At 40.6% G+C, this 19,680-nt stretch overlaps 1 protein-coding gene and 1 pseudogene across 1 annotated transcript; both read right to left on the reverse strand.

Annotated features, from left to right (window-relative positions):
- Nucleotides 1-1,866: 1,866 nt before the first annotated feature.
- LOC109011955 lies at nt 1,867-8,763 on the reverse strand (annotated as a pseudogene).
- Nucleotides 8,764-12,441: 3,678 nt separating this feature from the next.
- LOC109011884 (protein SIEVE ELEMENT OCCLUSION B-like) lies at nt 12,442-15,581 on the reverse strand. The gene is made up of 7 exons (XM_018993246.2): nt 15,462-15,581; nt 15,191-15,283; nt 14,614-15,059; nt 14,424-14,518; nt 14,202-14,332; nt 13,388-13,846; nt 12,442-13,217 (listed from the first exon to the last, which is right to left on the reverse strand). Exons 1-7 carry the CDS (start codon nt 15,579-15,581, stop codon nt 12,621-12,623), a joined length of 1,941 nt encoding a protein of 646 aa, XP_018848791.1. The 3' UTR covers nt 12,442-12,620.
- Between the last annotated feature and the right edge of the window lie 4,099 nt (nt 15,582-19,680).

Consider the following 19,680-nt stretch of genomic DNA (forward strand, 5'->3'; position numbering starts at 1 on the left):
ATAGAACTTTGAAGACTGGTCAAGCCAAACGGTTGTTGGTGTGCTTTATTAATATTGCAAGAGGTACATGAAGATGGTAAATTTTTTGAAGAAAGCGGAAGAGAAAAAAGATTGACAAGTCTTTGAGCAATTTTCATGGATGGATGTCCAAGACGCTTGTGCCATCCATCAATAGAAGTTCGTTCATGCACATTAGCAACCATTGTGGAATTAGACGTCACCAGTGAGGTTGGAAACATGTAGACGCCATTTTCACATGCACCCCTTAGTAATATCGCCCCCGTTGTCTGGTCCTTCACAAGAAAATAAGATGGGTGAAATTCAACAAAAACTTTATTTTGTTGTGTGAAATGATGCACAGAAATTAAATTCTTGTGAATATGAGGAACACAAAGTGTATCACAAAGATAAAATATTTTTTTTGGAGATTTTAAGGCTAATGAACCAATGTGTGAAACCATCAAACCTGTACCATCACCAAGCATTACTTCATCAGTTCCATCATATTCAGAATGAATTGACAGATTTGCAAGATCACCAGTGATATTGTGCGATGCAGCAGAATCAGGAAGCCATTTAGAGTCTTGATTATTTGACGCAGCAGTACAATTTGCACTGAAACCATTGGACTGCAGCTGAGAACAGGCCTATGCCGTGTGGCCCATTTGGTCACAAAGCTGGCATTTGGGCTGGTACCTTTTATAATTTGAAGTGTTTTTGCCCGAGCCTTTATTGGTGTTGCGGTTGTCTTTGTAATGCTGTGTGCCCGAACGAGAGAAGTTGGGGTTACGAGACCCATTTGATTTGTAAGAGGTCCTCTGCTGCTGACCGCCAGAGGAACCATTTTTTCGAGCCGTGAAATTGGCAGCAGCAACAAGCTGCTGGGAAGCTATCTCCATGCGACGGAGATAATTCTCATGACCGACTAAAAGATCATGAAGTTCTTCAAACATTAGAGATTTCTCTCTTGCCCGAATAGGAGCAGCTATCTCTCTAAAATCGGGTCCAAGTCCATTGAGGACATAGAGGGTGAGATCATCGTCTGAAATTGGATGATCTATGAGTGCTATTTCGTCCGCCAAAGCCTTGACAGCATGAAGGTAATCTGGAACGGAGCGATTTCCGCGTTGAACCAAGGTGAGCTCTTCCTTTAACTGCATCGCCCTTGTACGCGAACGGCTAGCATACATATTGTTCAGCTTCTTCCATGCTTCATGAGAAGTTTTTGCTGTGGCAATGAGTGGAGTTATGGTGGAAGAAGTAGATGCTAGAATAGCACTTAAAATTAGTTTGTCTTGCCTAACCCAATGTGTTTTCCTAGAGGAAGACGTGGGTGTGCCATCGGAGAGAGGACAGTGAGAATCACCAGTAACATAATCCATCAGATCATACCCAATGAGCAGTGCTTCAAACTGAGCATGCCATTGAGGAAAGGTGGAGGAGGTGAGTTTTTCATTAATCTGGGCAGTGATGTTGAGAACAACCAAAGGATTTTCAGGGGTAGAGATAGGTTGAGTGGTTGGAGTAGTTGCGGAAGACATGGTTGGATCTTTATCTCGTTAGAGGTAGGTCTCTTGATACCATATAGAAAATAATACACTGCTGTTGATAGAGAATAATTCACCACACTTTTATTGATTCAGTTTTTGAGTAAATATATACATCACGTATGTTCTATCTTAGGAAAGCAAATGAATTGTAAATTTGAATAATACACAGCAGTTACAAAAATAATAAATGTACAAATTAATGACTGAACAGAAACGTATGAAGTAATTTCCTTTGCTGTCATGGATTGCTGAAATCTGGTTTCCTTTGCTGTCATGGATCGCTGAGATCATGGATATGGTTGACTGCTTACAGCTGCTATTTATGGTCAGTATTGCTTTCCTTAATAAGAGCAACGTCAACGTGGCAGCACTTAAAACTAATATAGCTCTCCATAACGCGGGGGCAGTGAGGGCAATGCATATGCTCAGGGATCTTTCCGACACCAACAGGAATGTCAACACGGGAGCAAGGGCGATTCACTTCAATAACCTTGTCATGGTACTGTTTGAATATAATCTCGTAGCCAATCTCACGCACATATCCCTTCCATTTTTCAGCCTCATCCACGACCTTCAAAATAGTTGTTCCATGTCCGGTGAATATCACTTTAGACCCTTTGCTCAGCACTACCCATCCACTCTCATTCTTGTAAGATAGAAGCTTTTGTATTTCCTTGGTTACACTATCCGGCTGATCAGTTTTCTTTTCAGTCTTGGAGAAGAAAAAGCTTTCCATCTTGTCCCAAACATGACCTAGAATGCCAACATCGTCCTGCCCTTTCTCGTTCTTTCCTACAAGAACCAACTCGATAGAAATCCCTGCCTCTTTCAACGCCGGGTCATTCGCCAGGACAGTTGCTTTCCTGGTAAATTGTTGGATCCACTCGTTGTCCTTGCCTCCGTAGAAGAAAATGTACTTGTCATCCTTGATCTGATTGATAGAAGAAGACATGTTAATTCTCAAACACGTATAATTATAATGCTAATTAATTATGATTTTTATTAAAAGTATGAGCCTTTTATAATATGAATTTTGCTTAAGAGTAGTGTTGTAGAGTATGAAATAGAATTTACCACGACGGGTGATTTGGGATTGACGCCAACCATGATGTCTTCCATCACATCCTCTTTAGTTGCCAAAGTTTGTTCTGCCTCTTTAGTGAAAGGAAAGGCCTTTGCTCCCCATACCTTAATGATGTGGAGTGCATTCGGGTGTTCCACCTTTCCTTTCGGGCTTACCACCACGACGAGAGGCTTATTCTTGAAGTTCCACTCCTCCTTAATGAACTTGATGCCTACCACTGGTGAAAAGTATTGCACTGTATACCAAGGCATCTTGGACCGCAGCACCTCAAACTTCTTTTTCAGGTCATCCGTCCAATGCTCCACAATTGGGATCCATACAATTTTATGCTGATCCTTCTTATTTATTCCATCATAAACCGGCTTGAGGACCGAGACTTCTTCAATGATGATGTCCAGGCTCGAAATGAAGAATAGAACATTCTTCTTTTTCAGCACTTCAATGTTAACCTGTTTGTGCAACACAATTAAGAAAATTAGAAGACAGTGAATAGATTGCGTTAATTACTGTTTTTACTTAAAAAAAATCTTAGTTAATTATCAATAATTGAGATTTGAGACATTTTTATATGGGGTAAATTCGGTATTTATTTTTAAGAAAATGTACAACATCGAGCTGACCAATTTGTTAGTTGAACCATCAATAAGCGAGGGCTCAACATCTTTGGGGAAAATGAGCGCCTTGAAAACCTCCTTAACTTCGGTGGGAGTCTGAAATATTTTCTTGAGTTTCCTATAAGCCTCAATAACATCTGCAACGAACAAAACTCTTTGGTCAACATTGTCGACCGTTTTAAGCCATAATTATATTGCATATGTTACAAACATCGATCATGCTTGTTTCCGAATGAAATCAGAACAATAACGTCTAACCTATTTGTTCGTGGGCAAGTTTTATGGTCCTCCTTAGACGTTGAGGATGACGTTGATCTTCTGAGCAAAGGGCGAGAGTTCCTGCGTCTTTCCCCTGAAATAAGTCAACCGGGATCATTTGCCTTATATAAGCAGATAATGTTACATATATATGTCAAGGGCGAGAACATACTCATCGCCAGTGATGCAACACAGCCTAGTCGTGCAGGCTACAATCGTGATGACAGCCCAATAGACATCCACAGGGATTCGGTCCAAGGCACCTGACAACGCTGGTACATCCTTTGTATCATAGATTGATAGCTTCTCCAGCTCAAAGATTGCCTCGATTACTTCCAATGTTGCCTTGATCAGATTGTTGAGCTCATGTATGGCTTTCCCATGTTTTTCAAGGCCCTGGCCCTTTACGACCAAAGGTACTCGTTTCAGGATCCCCACTGATTTGGCGAGTTGGTACGATGATTGAAGCTCGGCAAGAAGCCAGAAATCCCCGTAGTCCAAAGCAAAGGCCGCCAATGTCAGCATTGCCTTGGCGTCCCATGAATAGTAGTGTGCGAGTTTGTTTAGTATTGTCATGGTTGTTTTGTGGGCAATTTCCTCACCCGGAGCCTTGCATGCCATCTGACATTGATTGCAGATTTGTTAGTATGAAAAATGCTAATGCAGCTAAAACCATCGATCACGTTCATAATTTCACTCCAAATTCAGGCCACAGACTACCAGCTGGGGGTGGGGGGGAGAAAAAGCCTAGGCTTTTTCTTTATAATAAATTTCACAACAAATATTAGAAAAATATAAGGATATTTTTGTAAATTGATCTTATTTTTATAAGATAATTTATAAAAATATCCATCTTTTTAAAATATTATTATATAAAATATTATAAAAAGTGACATATGTTTATCATTTTTCATCATTAGAAGTAGGGCTGGGCTCCGACGGAGTCGGAGTCGGAGTGCTCGTTTCCGACCTCCGACTCAGACAAGAGTCGGAGCCAAATTGGAGCTCCGACTCCGACTCCGAACTGGAGTCAGAGTCCGACTCCGATCGGAGGTTGGAGCTCGACGTAGCGCTCGAGCGGACCTCTCTGGAAGAGGTTCACTCGACTTCCGCTCGACCTGTCGCTCGAGCAGAACTCTTCCAGAGAGGTTCGCTCGACTTCCGCTCGACATGTCGCTCGAGCCAATGTTCAATACAACGTGTGCTCGACTTGCGCTCAACACCTCGCTCGAGCGCAAGTGTTCAGTAAAAAAAATTTCGGAGTCGGAATCGGAGCTTCTTGGAGCTCCGACTCCGAATAGATATTCGGAGCTACTCCGAATTCCGATGACTCAGACGAAGTCGAAGTCGGAGTCGGAGCGGAAGTCGAACGGAGTCAGAATTTTCAGAATTTTGCACACCCCTAATTAGAAGCCAGATAGAAAGGGATATAGACCGCCAAAAAAAAAAGACTTTATAATAAGATAAAAGGTGATATGGGATGATGAAACAAACTTGACTGTCAAGGTACGCTGCATCAATTTTAATATTTTGATTTGCAAAATGCAAAAGCATTCATATATTATTTGGACGTGCAAAATATATTTTTCATATACAATAAAATGTCTCAATCGATACAAGAAAAATAAGTATATATGCACCATAACATGATGACGTGGGGTTTTTGGGAGGTTTTGCGCAAGAAACTTGAGGGGCTTAATTTTGTTGTGGTTCATCAATTGCGGGAAGGTAACAGTGCAGCGGATTTTCTTGCTAGAGAAGGTGAAATGGGTTTAAATGTCACGTATAACGGCAACCAAGATTTTTCCAGGTATTTAAAAGGTATTTTGCGGCTGGATTTTCTTGACATTCCCTACTTGCGTTGTTAGTCTGTGTTCCAGGTTTGTTTTTGTTGTTTCCAGTTGTTTTGTTTTTATTTGTTAGGCTTGTTTAGATGTTTTTTGTTTTGTTATAGGCCTGTTTAGTTTTATTTTCGTGTTTCTTGGTTATAGGCTTTTTTATAGGCCTGTTAGTTTCTATTTTATTTGTTATATTTTTCTTGCTATTTTGGTTCTTAGGTTGGTTTGTATTTAGGAGGTTTTTTGTTTTCTCTTTTCTGTAAACTCCCTCATACTTGGCTTGTAACCACGGTATTCCTCCGCCATAAGTGAAGGCTTATTAATAAACTTGGGACGGGGCCACTTCCATATGGCTACCGGCTCTTTTTTTTAAAAAAAAAAAAAAAAAATTGATGACGTGGGGCGTATGTATTCTATATTAACATCTTATTCCAAAATGGTATATGACTATAATCAATACGGGTGGATTAATTGGGCTGATCGGCTGATCAGTTTTAAAATGTGATTTCCGGTAATCGAGGTGGCTCTCTCCAGCTCTAATGGTCCTTTATTGGCTTTGGATCTTGGTTCTAGGTCTACTACACCTTGCATGCATGACTACAAATAAGGCTCTCACTCAAATTTATGTTTTCAATTCTTTCGGAAGAGGAAAGAAAGGCCTTCTTTAGCTTTTATACAATAGAAAGCAGTTGACATACCTAAAACTATAACACCCAGGGGTTCAGCAAAACTAGAAAGTGTAGCCAATTTGAATGCTTGCCATTTGCTACGATTTGTAGAAGAAACAACCATTTTATGATTTAACCACAAGCGATTTCTATTACTTTACTATAGCTCCATAAATTATTCTTGAATATGCACCAAAAGAATTTAAAAGAAGAATTGGGACATTGTTAAATCTAGAAACTGTAATGTCCATGGAGTGATCAAGAGAAAATTCTCATCACATACTACAAATTTGATTTCTACAACCATTAAAGATCCCGGTGGAGCCATATTGAAGCCCTGGATTTATTAGCATGCTTTATGTGCCATCTCAAAAGCTCTTATTTTACTTTGAAATGCGAAAAACAATGAACTTGTGTTCGGAAGGGATTACAAATTTCAGAGGCACTTTTTCTTTTTTAATGGAGAGAGAATATAAACAGCAGCAAGTTCTGCCCTTGAAGGGTTACCACTTGTGAAGGACATACTTTCCCTCCAAAGTGCTAGCACACGCAACCATTTGTACCACAAACAGTACTGCAAATACTGACATTCCAATAACAACCATAGAGATCATCTCCTCCAACACCACCAACAGCCTACACTTCACAACCAGACTTTACAATAACAACCGACTATGTGATCACCTCTTGACAACTAATAATTCTTTAACCACAGGAAACCAATTTTCACACCATGCTTCCAACTATGCAATGATCTCCACCTTTGACACTATCCAACTGCTGTTACCATCAGTGCTACTCTTTTAAACACTTTTCATATTTCTAATGAAGTATCAATATTTTTGCATATGGGATGACCAACCATGGTTTAGCTTATGCAATATTGCAACCTTGGCAAAAAAATAAATATTCAACAAGAAAAAAGAAAATATATATAACGCCCCAACCCCGAGGGTCCAGAGAGTTAACTTATATAACCTGATAATCAACTCTAATAATACTAATGTATTTCCAAATCCAAGAATATATACTTCCAAAACTTCAAATCAAACGTACATACTTCAAATTAATAAACCATACATACTCACATATCAAACCCTCAATCCAACAACTCAAATAAAATATCAACTTTTTTCCATGTCTCAAATAACAAACTAGAATAAAATAAAATTGACATAAGTCTCCATAAACCGTTTAAATCCATTGAAATCAACTTAATAAATAAATAACATCTAACAGCAGCACTAATACCGCGAGATACTCAATAACTATTCAAAGCTAATCTTGTCCACAAACTCTAATACTGATTCTCAGCTGAACCATCAATGTCATCTGAAAATATTATGAAGATTAAAGGGTGAGTTATCAACAATTCAGCAAGCAGAGAATATATACTAGTATGTAAACATGAGCATTTATAATGTTCGATATGCAGAACAAAACATTTTCTTTCAGTATGCAAAAACAATATATTTACTTTCGGAATGCATAAACAAAATTTGGTACAAAACGTCAGGGCGAGATTTAAAAAATAAAAAAATAAACTTGGTTCCAAAAAAAAAAATCTTTTGGCATATCCAAATTGAAACATTTTATTCATATCATCACATCGGGACAAATACCATGTTTAACCCCATGGTAGAGTTATAAACCACCATTATATTCGTGGCTGGGCCATATACCATGTTTCACCCCCGTGATAGGGTTATAGACCACCATTATACTCATGGTTGGGCCGTATACCATGTTTCACCCTCGTGGTAGGGTTAAAAACAACCATTATACCCATGGCTGGGCCGTATACCATGTTTCACCCCGTGGTAGGGTTATAAACCACCATTATACCTGTGGCTGGGCCTTAACAGAAACAGAACGGAACATCGTCAGAATCAGATCACATTCAGATACAGAATCAAAACTTTATGCCAAGGTTTTCTTATGACACATCATATAAAAAAAAATATTGAATAGTTTCAGATCATTTCACATGTTCGAAATAAACAGAATCAAAACGTCTTTATTTATTCATAGCAAAAACTTTTAGAATTTCATATTTGCTCTTTTTGCATAGTTCAGAAACAGAATGTACAAAATTAGCTCATGTCTATACCAGTCATGACAGAAAATACTTTCTCTTATATAGAATTTATGCATATGCAGAATAAACATCTGAGGTCGTTTTCAGATTTCTTTTCAAAAACAAACAAGCTTATTTTCAAAGTCAACATCATTTCATTTTTTTTTATGCAAAACTAGTATATGAATCCGGCTTACCTGACTTCCATGTACAAGATATGCCTTGGGTCTGTCCTTTAACAGTATCACAACCTAAAATAATAAACGTATACCACATAATTAATAATCCAAACAAATACACCACTAAGCTCAATCAATAAAATCCAAAACTAGCCCATTTTTAATCTAAAATTATCCATAACGTACATCTGGACAACCCACTTCAAACCGTCAATATTTTCACTTTAGCACCACCAAGTAGTCTCCACCCAACCGCCACTTAACCAAACTCGAACAGCTTAAAAATAACCCAAAAATTAACACTCAACAATCCCAATCACTAGCCCAAAACAGTCTCACAAAACCATCTAAATAATCATACTCCTCAATTTCAAGACTTCCAACATAAGCAGCCACAATCTGACAAATAAAACACAAAACACCATAAATTTACATAGGTAATAAGTTGTAACAAGCTTACTGCAGTAGTGTAATTCTGACCAACGCTACAACCATATCAACAACACTTTATCCACATTTCAAAATCCAACCATTTAATACCCAAATACTACCAAAAGCTTCGGAAGAGGCTTACCTAAAAGTGTCACAAAAGCTTCGAACCACCTTGGATCAAAGCAACCCACTGAAGTCTACGCCCAAAGTTCACAGAACTATCTAGTGAAAGAGATAGTGGTCTGCGCAAAGAAGGATTGAGGGTCTGAGTGTGTGCAAGGCAACCCAAGATAGAGTGGGTCTGTGCGTGAAAACAAACCGAAGAAAAATAAAGTAAAAGAGAATCTGAGAGTGTATAAACAGAGGGAAAAGAGTGAATGAGAGAACAAAGTATGAGAGATGAGAGTTACCTACGGCAGTGCGAAATCACGTGGGGGAGGTCAACGAAGAAATGCTTCACAAAAAAAAAACAGGGGTTCAACGTGCAATTAGGGGAGGGAGAGGTTGAGAGAAAATCGATTGAGAGAGTGCCTGCTGAAAAGTGAGGATTTTTGGACGAGAGAAGGGATACAAGTAACTGCAAGATCATGGGTTTTGGTGTGCACGGTTTGGAGGGATGTGTGGAACTGTAGTGCAAGGGGGGAAAAGCCGTGGAGAAGAAAAACAGTGCAGGCAGAAAGTGAACTTACCAAGTGACGCTGTTTCAAGCTTCCTTCAAGTGTTAGCTTGTCGTGGGCTGGGCTTCATCAAGTCTGGGCTGGGCTTTGGCCCAAGCATTACAATATATGGCATTCCTGACAAGTTATAAATAGTTTCAAAAGTTGAATTAAAGGTGCCTTCAAAGATTCTCACCTTTGTGTTGCACAATAAACAGTAAGTGCAACAGCAACACCCTGTAAATTCAAAAAAGGGCAAAATGAAATGTATCGGACATAAATGGTAATTATTTGATGAGAAGATAGGTTCGGTTTCCAAAACCAAGGGAAAATGATAATCGATTTGATTGATTTTCCCTTAAGATATCAATATAACAATCCAGAATTTGTGAGTAGTTGGAAGTTGGAAATTTATGTTATTCATGGCAAGTGCAAGCATTCGAAAGAACTAATATCACTTTATGCAATATAAATAAGCTAAAGAATCATAGAATACACACATCTGGAATGTTGTGTAGAGCAATGGCTAAGGCCAAGTTGACACCAACACAAAGACCCTACCAAAGAAGCATGGCTATGTTCATAAAAACTAGATTCTGTGAAACTATGCAGTATTAATTCAATTAAATTTGGGAGCACACATTCAAAGTCTTAGCATACTTGCAGATCAGGTTATATATGCATCCAGTCAATTCAAACTATTTTACGAACCAAAAGTGAGCATAGTCTCTATAGTTGACCAAATTCAACTAGTCTGAAGTATCAAAAGATTGAAAATCAGGAACAAATGGAAAGATCACAGAAGATTTAATTAGTTTCATTTTTTAGTTGGAGGCTTATTGGCTCAAAGAAAGGCCACAATGTCTAAAAATGTAAAGCAAGGATGTCAAAAAACAATTACAGCAACCAACTTGATGGTAGTTCTTAAGTCAACCACCTGCCTGGTTGGTCATGCAAAATAAAACACAACACAATACTTCCTAAACAGCTGATGTGCAACAAGTTAATCCATTTGTAATTGACTTAATTATTTTGCCTTCAATATGTTACAATGAAGGATGAATACATAAGTATCCCCAACCTCCGCACCTCTGCTGCCGTGCATGTGAAATAGCATAGAGGGAAAATCGGATTCATATACTTCAACATGAAATGCATAAGCACAACGATAAGTGAAAGAACATTCTTTCCCAAAACTAGTTTACATGGAACTTCTAATTAGAGTCAACGAAGTGCATTCATAATGAAGGCCATAAAATATTTCATAAAATTTATCTCAACACTCACACAACAGTTTGAAAGAAATTGCTGGCAATACCTTCATTGACCTAAGGAACACTGCCATTCCTTCAGGAAAATTGTGCAAGCTTATGCCTACAACTTGTAGGACATAAATTTCTGTTATACACGACCAAAACAAGCACTTCGTTTAAATAGACACAAAGACAAAAAATTTTCGTTTTTCCATTACCACCATCAAATTACATAGAGATAAACTCAGAGAAGACGATGGGAGAAAAGAGAGAACAAACGAAGGGAGAAGAGAGTTTGGGCTTATCGTGTCTCCAGAAGAGAGAGAGGACATGTGGACTACAGCCCGTGGAGGTGGTTGGGGAAGCCATGTAGCATGCTGCTAGGCTTCAGGGGGGCTGGGACCGTGAGGTCCACTCTATGCTGAGACTCGAGAGCCAGTGAGACTTGCAGGGAGGGAGAGAGAGAGAGAGAGAGAGAGAGAGAGAGAGAGAGAGAGAGAGATGAGAGTTGTGGAGGCTAGAGCTTTTTGAAGGAAAATGGGTGAGGTCGCACGATGGGGGGTGGGGGACTGGCTCTAGGTGAGGTCGCCCTCGAGGGAGAGGATCGCAGTTGCAGGGAGAGAGAGAGAGAGAGACGCAAGTATCGGGTGGACGGGGGGGAGAAAGGAATAAGAGTTTTAATTTTGTTATCTTTTGCAGCGCCGCAAGAACTAATAACCCAAGGGAAAAAATTATTTCTGGTAAGTTTATTTGCAACAACAAAAAGTCGCTGCAAGTATTAATAACCTACGGAAATGTTGGGATTATCCCACATCGATTATGAAAGGGGCTGACGGTCAGTTTATAAGTGGAAAAATCTCACCTCTTGAGCTAGCTTTTGAAGTTGAGAGAGGCCCAAGACCACCCAACACTAGTATCAGAGCCCAGGTATGCAACAGTCTCAGGACCAACAGTTCACGGGAGAAATGGGTTGTCACTACTTTGACCCAGAGCCCAATGTCTGAGGAGAAGATTGTTGAGGTTATCCCACATCAGTTGTGGAAGGGGCTGGCGGTTAGTTTACAAGTGTAAGGGAAATCCTCACCTTTTGAACTAGCTTTTGAAATTGAGAGAGGCTCAAGATCACCTAAAAGGAAAAAATTGTTTCTAGTAAGTTTATATTCAGTGACAAGGAGTCGCCGCAAAAACTAAAAATCTCGCCGAAAGCATCTAATAACCCACGAAAAAAAAAAATCACTAAAAATGCCGCCACCTAGCTAGAGTAAGATATTTCAAACTCAAGAAATAAATGGATCGATCCCATCCATGGATGTACTAGAGAAGTAAAGTAGCATTAGCATATTCTTTATGAACTAAAACAAGAATACCTTGATTCAAAGATTACACAGAAATTACCTCAACCTCATCACCTCAGTCACTTTCAGTACTATTTCCTGTAAAACATCTAAACTAGGCAAACGTCCAAGCTCTATTACTATATGTATTATGTCTGTGAAATCTTTGAGGGGCTTTTAGGGGAAAAAAAATCTCTGAATAGTTAATACTCAATCATAAATCCTGATTACCATACCGAGTGGATTCTTTTGAATTTCTAAAAATTCCTGGTCTCGATTTCAAAGAAATAAATATAACAAGGAGGAATATTTATCCAATAATTGATCGTTGTTTCAAACATGCACTATCGGCTTGATCATTACTTTTCAAGGACATCATTGATTTTGATTTCGAATGCTATGATCATAAATGTCAAGAACTACTCGGTGAGTGCATGTCTTACAAAAAAAGAAAAAAAAAACTTGCTGTAAAAAGTAAAAAGGCGCCTCTAGATCAAATTGCAACACGAACATTAACGACTACAAAGATAGCCTTCGAAACAATGGCGTCAGATTACCAACGTAATCAGGAAGCCAATTATTGTAGACACATCTTACTTATATATAGATAGATAAGAGCAAACAAACATAGAGAGGGAACATCATAGTTTAGGGGAAACACGAACACCGGTAAATATCTAGTGCAGTGAGTTCAGAGCACCGTCAACATGACAGCACTTAAAGCTGATATAGGTCTCCATGACGCGGGGGTAGTGAGGGCAATGCATATGCTCAGGGATCTTTCCGACACCAAGGGGAATGTCAACACGGGAGCAAGGGCGATTCACTTCAATAACCTTATCATGGTATTGCTTGAATATAATTTCGAAGCCAATCTCGCGCACATACCCCTTCCATTTTTCTAACTCATCCACGACCTTCATCACTGTTGTCCCATGACCAGTGAATATCACTTTAGACCCTTTGCTTAGCACCGCCCATCCACTTTCATTCTTGTAAGACAGCAACTTTTGGATTTCCCTGGTCACAGCGTCCGGTTCAGTCTTCTTCTCAGTCTTGGAGAAGAAAAAGCTTTCCATTTTGTCCCAGAAACGCCCTAGGATGCCGACATCATCCTGCCCTTTCTCGTTTTTCCCTACAAGAACCAACTCGATGGAAATCCTTGCCTCCTTTATCGCCGGATCGTTGGCCAGGGCAGTTGCTTTCTTGGTGAACTGTTGAATCCACTCGTTGTCCTTGCCTCCATATAAGAAAATGTACTTGTCATCCTTGATCTGATTGAATAAGATGTGTCAAACTCCCAAATGCAATTATAAAGATAATTAATTATGATTTTTTACTAAAAGTGCGAGCTTGCAGATGAATATTTGTAAGAACTTAACCAGAGTTACAGAGTATGAATATGAAGAGAAAAAAATTAAATAGAATGTTACAATGACTTTACCACGACAGGCGATCTTGGATTGACGCCAACCATGATGTCTTCCATCACATCTTCTTTAGTTGCTAAAACATCTTCTGCCTCTTTAGTGAATGGAAAGGCCTTCATTCCCCATACCTTAATGATGTGGAGTGCATTCGGATGTTCCACCTTTCCTCTTGGATTTATCACCACGACGATAGGCTTATTCTTGAAGTTCCACTCCTCCTTGATGAACTTGATGCCCACCACAGGTGAAAAGTACTGCACTGTATACCAAGGCACCTTAGACCGCAGCACCTCAAACTTCTTTCTCAGCTCATCGGTCCAGTTCTCCACAATTGGAATCCATACAATTTTATGCTGATCCTTCTTACTTATTCCATCATAAACTGGCTTTAGGATCGAGATCTCTTCGATGGTGATGTTCAGGCTCGAAATGAAGAACAGAACATCCTTTTTCTTCAGCACGTCGATGCTAACCTGTTTTTGTGCAACACAATTACGAAAATCAGTTTACTCAAAATAGTTCCTAATGTGCGCAGTGCAGTTTACTTAGACAAGGTATCGGAATATATATCAAAATATATTAAGGAGTGAAGATCGGAAATATGCAGATATATTGCAGTTCTTAATGCTAACCTGTTATTAGGGATAATATTGGCCAATTAAAATTTGGGCTATTCCGAGTTTTCATTGTTCTTGGCTAAGTATTATATATTCCTCTCGGTATTCCAGTCTAGTAATATAAGTATGGTTAAATCTTGCCAAATATATCGTTTTAACCTATTAAGAATTCGGTTTGTTGGAAATTCGAGATTTGTTTTTAAGAGCTAACCAATTTGTTGGTAGAACCATCAATAAGCGAAGGCTCTGCATCTTTGTGGAAAAAGAGCGCCTTGAAAACCTCCATCACTTCGCTAGGTGTTTGAAATATTTTCTTGAGTTTCCTATAAGCCTCAATTACGTCTGCAACGAAAAAGAATCTTTGGTCAGCATTGTCGCGCAATTGAAGTAGCGTGCTTGCTTCTGAATGAAATCAACAGTTATAATTGTTAACCTATTTGTTCGTAGGCAAGTTTTATCGTTCTCCTTAGGACATTGAGGATGACGTTGATTTTCTGAGCGAAGGGCGATAGTTCCTGTTTCTTGCCTCTGAAATTAGGCAACAATGGTACTCATTAATTTGCCGTAAAATCAACAGATCAGGAAGCGTAACATGATATGCAAGGTGAAGGAATGAAACTTACTCATCCCCTGTGATGCAACACATCTGCGTGGTGCAAGCTACAACTGTTGTGATAGCCCAGTAGACATCCACAGGGATTCGGTCCATGGCACCTGCCAATGCCGGTACGTCCTTCGTATCATAGACCGTTAGCTTCTCCAGCTCAAAAATGGACTCGATGACTTCCAATGTTGCCTTGATCAGATTGTTCAGCTCAACTATGGCTTTCCCATATTTTTGAAGGCCCGGGCGCTTTAAGACAACAGGTACTCTTTTCAGGATCCCCACTGATTTGGCGAGTTGGTCCGATGAGTGAAGATCGGCAAGTAACCAGAAATCCCCATAGTCCAAAGCAAAGGCCGCCAGTGTCAGCACTGCCTTGGCGTCCCATGAATAGTGTGCGAGTTTGTTAAGTATTGACAGTGTTGTTTTGTGGGCAATCTCCTCACCCGGAGCCTTGCATGACATCTACATTAATTACAGATTTGTTAGTATGTAAAATGCTTATGCCTTTATATTATAAAATCATTACATTCATCGATCGTAGTCCTATGTCATGCCACGAGCTACTGGAATAAGTGGCCGTTCCCTATAATCACCTCGCAGGAAAGTGCCTTCAGTGTGCACGACGGTGGATTGAAACTGGCTTTGGGCACCTTTTCGTCGAGGTGCTCCTGTTGTGTCTTGGTACCCTGTAGAGTAAATCACGAGTAATAAGAGGAAGTGTTTGGAGAACAACGAAAAAAAAAAAAACCAAAGAAACCGCATTGCCTCCTGCCTCAATTTAAACTAAGTTTAACTTCATCTCATCTACATTTTCTCGGTTGTAAAACAACGTGTATGGAAGAAACTTTTTATATGTATATGTACCAGAACAACATTGTCAACGAGATGGGTGGCACGCTGAAGAATATTCTCGGTGACAGCGAAAAGAGAGTCGACATCAAACTTCTCGTCACCGTGAACATGGGTTGCATAGATTGTATTCATGATTGCTAGAAAACAGGCTCAAGAATAATATTTTTCAATATATGACTGAAGCAATACAGTGTTGTTTATATAGGCAACAAGAGGAGCCCAGAACATTCGGGCAAATTATCGAATACGTGATGTGCATGATGCACACTCATGCTAGTCTATGTCAGAGGTAGTTACAACAAGAATCCTCACTACAAACAAATCACAATGTGTATTTACGTAAGAGGGCATAACTAATCTTGGGTTTGTTGGCCATCTGCTGAGTTGGAAATATTCTGCAATGGAGGTTGGCTGGTTTGAGTGCCACGGGAGAAATATTATTGGTGCTGCTGCTATTAGCCTCCCGCGAGTCCAGCATGGGTACCAGGGTGAGACTCGACCGTAGAAGCTGAAATCTGTTGGAGACCAATGGTTTTGTGAAGACATCCGCAACCTGATCTTTGGAGGAGATAAAAGCAACATGGAGAGTTTTGGAGGCAACTTGATTTCGGACAAAATGAAAGTCTATCTTTATGTGCTTGATACGGGAGTGCATGACAGGGTTTACGGAAAGGTACGTAGCTCCCAGATTATCACACCAAAGAGTGGGAGGCTTAGGAAGGAAAACACCGAGCTCTTTGAGTAAGGATTGAAACCAGAGAAGCTCGGCAGTGGTGTTAGCCAATGCTCGGTATTCTGCTTCGGTGCTAGAACGTGCGATGGTACTTTGTTTCTTGGATCCCCATGAGAAAAGATTAGAACTGAGAAAGATGCAAAAACCCCCTGTGGAGCGCCGATCATCAGGGCATCCTGCCCAGTCGGCGTCCGTGAAGGCTTGAAGAGTGTACTCAGAAAAGGGTTTGATATGCAAGCCAAGATGAGCAGTGTGTTTAAGGTACCTCAGTATTCGCTTGACAGCCTGCCAGTGGGGAACCTTCGGAGTGTGCATAAATTGGCACACTTTGTTGACGGCATAGGCAACATCAGGACGTGTTAGGGACAAGTACTGGAGACTGCCGACCGTGCTGCGATAAAGTTTGGGATCTTCAAAGGTTGGACCATCAGCAAGAGTCAATGGAGCCGAGGCAGACATGGGAGATGTCACTGGCTTAGCAAGATCCATATTTGTTTTCTTCAGTAAGTCACAAATATACTTGGTCTGAGATAAATGAAGTCCCGTCCCAAGTGACTGAATTTCCAGTCCAAGAAAGAAACGAAGTGGTCCGAGATCCTTAACAGGGAAGGAAGAACTGAGAGCATGGAGCACACTTCGAATTGCCTCAGGGTCTGAACCAGTGAGGATGATATCATCCACATATACTAGAAAAAATAAAGTGACAGAGGTATGATGATAAATGAACAGGGAAGAGTCCGAAACAGAGGCTGTAAAACCAAGCTCCAACAGCCGATTGCTCAACTTGGAAAACCAAGCCCGTGGGGCTTGTTTTAGACCATATATAGCTTTGTTCAATTTGCAAATATGATGAGGAAAATTGGGATTAACAAAACCAATTGGTTGAGACATATAAACCTGTTCATGGAGCTCCCCGTGGAGGAAAGCATTGCTAATATCAAGCTGCCGAATAGACCAGTGCTCGGTAATAGCTATGGACAGTATGGTGCGGATCGTAGTGGGTTTAACCACTGGGCTGAAAGTCTCGAAAAAATCCACTCCAGCTTGTTGATGGTAGCCTTTTGCTACCAAGCGAGCTTTTCGGCGATCCACAGTGCCATCAGATAAACGCTTAGTCCTGAAAACCCATCTACAACCAACAACGTTAGTGTTTTCAGAGGCTGGTACAAGACTCCAAGTATTATTTTGAAGAAGAGCCTGGAACTCAGTGGACATGGCAGTGCGCCATTCATGGTGCTTGATAGCTTCAGTGTAGCATAGAGGATCTTCAGGAACGGAGGAGGTAATGGTCAAAAAACTTTTCGGTGGTGGCCAAAGAACCGTGCCATCAGTGTAAACTCTGGGTTTGAGATAATTGGTTTGAGACCGAGTGACAATGGAGGAGATAGAGGATGAAGGAAGCTGAGTTGGAGAGGAAGATGCAGGCGGAAGAGAGGGATTTTCGGGAGGTAGAGTGGTTTCTGAAGGGATATATGAGCTGGGAGAGATATTATTTGGATTAATGGAAGGGGATACGGGATTGAGCCGAGAGGAGGAAATGGGACTAATGGGCCGAGATGGAGATGCGGATGAGGGACTAATGGGCCGAATTGAAGAAGTTGGACTATTGAGTGGAGAGGAGGTTGCGGTGTGGGCAGGCCGGGAAATAAAAGGATGAGGGCCTAAAATTGAAGGAAGGGAGGAAGTCAGGGACGTGGGCTGGGCTGGAGAGGAGAAAGGAAAAAGTTGTTCATCAAACACTACGTCCCAAGAAATGTATAATCGGTCAGTAGGGAGATGAAGGCAGCGATATCCTTTATGGGAATCACTGTAACCAAGGAAAAGACATTGTGTTGAACGGAGATCTAATTTATGGCGATTGTAAGGCCTGAGATGGGGCCAACAAGCAGTGCCAAAAATTTTAAGAAAAGAATAATCAGGTGGTTTGTGAAATAATTTTTCATACGGAGAATAATGATGTAAGACAGGAGAAGGCAAGCGATTTATAAGGAAAATTGCCGTATGGAAGGCATCGGCCCAATAAAGTTGAGGTAAAGATGCATGGGCCATAAGAGCAAGGCCCGTTTCGACAATGTGTCGATGTTTTCGTTCTATTGCACCATTTTGTTGGTGAGTATGAGGACAAGAGATGCGATGTAAGATGCCTTGAGAAGTAAGATAATTTTTAAAAGAACGATATTCACCACCCCAATCACTTTGGAGAGACAATATTTTTGAATTGAAAAACCATTCCACATGAACTTGAAATTTTAAAAAGGTAGACATAACATCAGACTTGTGCACAAGCGGATACCACCATGTATACCGAGTAAAATCATCTAAAAAAGACACATAGTATTTGAATCCTTCACGAGAAAGGACAGGGGCAGGGCCCCATACATCTGTGTAAATTAATTGCAATGGTCTGGAAGAGTGCTGATGAGATGATTTAAACGGCAACTGGTGACTTTTGGCAGCACGACAAGCTGAACAAGAAGTAGACGTAGACGGAGAGGAAGCTGGAAGATTGTATTTGGAGATAATTCGAGAGACAAGGTGGAGAGACGGATGACCCAATCGCGAGTGCCACTGAGAAGAAGTGGTGCGCTCACCAATAAGGGCCTGTGCCGAAGTTGCAGATGGAATAATGTTGGAGAATGAGTAGAGGCCATTACGCATGGGACCACGAAGGAGAGGGGTTCCCGTCGTTGAATCCTTCACAAGAAAATGAGAACTATGAAATTCAAACACAACCGAATTATCATGACAGAAACGCTGTACAGAAACTAAATTTTTAGTAATGGCAGGGACATGTAACAGATTTTTAAGAATAAAAGAATGAGAGGGAGTAGAAATTTTAGAGTCACCAATGTTGGCAATAGGTAGCTCGGTGCCATCACCAATCCGAATTTGCTCATTACCACCATAAGGTCCTGAAGTGAGGTTGAGGTTAGACATATCTGAGGTAATATGGTTGGTTGCAGCCGTGTCGGGATATCACGATGAATCAGGCGAAGCACTTGAGCTGCTGTAGTTGGCGGTGAGATTTCGGGGAGGTTCACTTTGATAGGCATGATCAAAGCGAAAATAACATTTTATGGCACTGTGACCAACTTTCCCACAGACTTGACAGGTGGGTTTGCCGTGAGGGAGAGGTGAAGGTGCGAAGGTATTTGCAGAGGTTTGAGTGGAGGAGTGACGACCTCGACCACGACCGCGAAAAGGAGCACGGTTATGACCTCGGTAATTTCCTCGTCCACGATTTGTGTGATTGGGAGGGCCAGAGGTGTAATTGGCAGAGAGAATGGTGGACGCAGGTAGGTGGGTGGAATGGGCCAGACGACTTTCATAAGTGAGAAGTAAACTGTATAATTCCTCAGGAGCCATTGGTTCAAGTCGGGCTGTTATGGACATAACAAGAGCATCATAATCGCTGTTTAAGCCAGCAAGAAGATAAGAGGTAAATTCATCAGAAGAAAGAGGGGCCCCGGCAGCACACATAGTGTCTGAAAGGTGTTT

Source organism: Juglans regia, chromosome 7 (genome assembly GCF_001411555.2).
Source record: "Juglans regia cultivar Chandler chromosome 7, Walnut 2.0, whole genome shotgun sequence".
Lineage (NCBI taxonomy): Eukaryota > Viridiplantae > Streptophyta > Magnoliopsida > Fagales > Juglandaceae > Juglans > Juglans regia.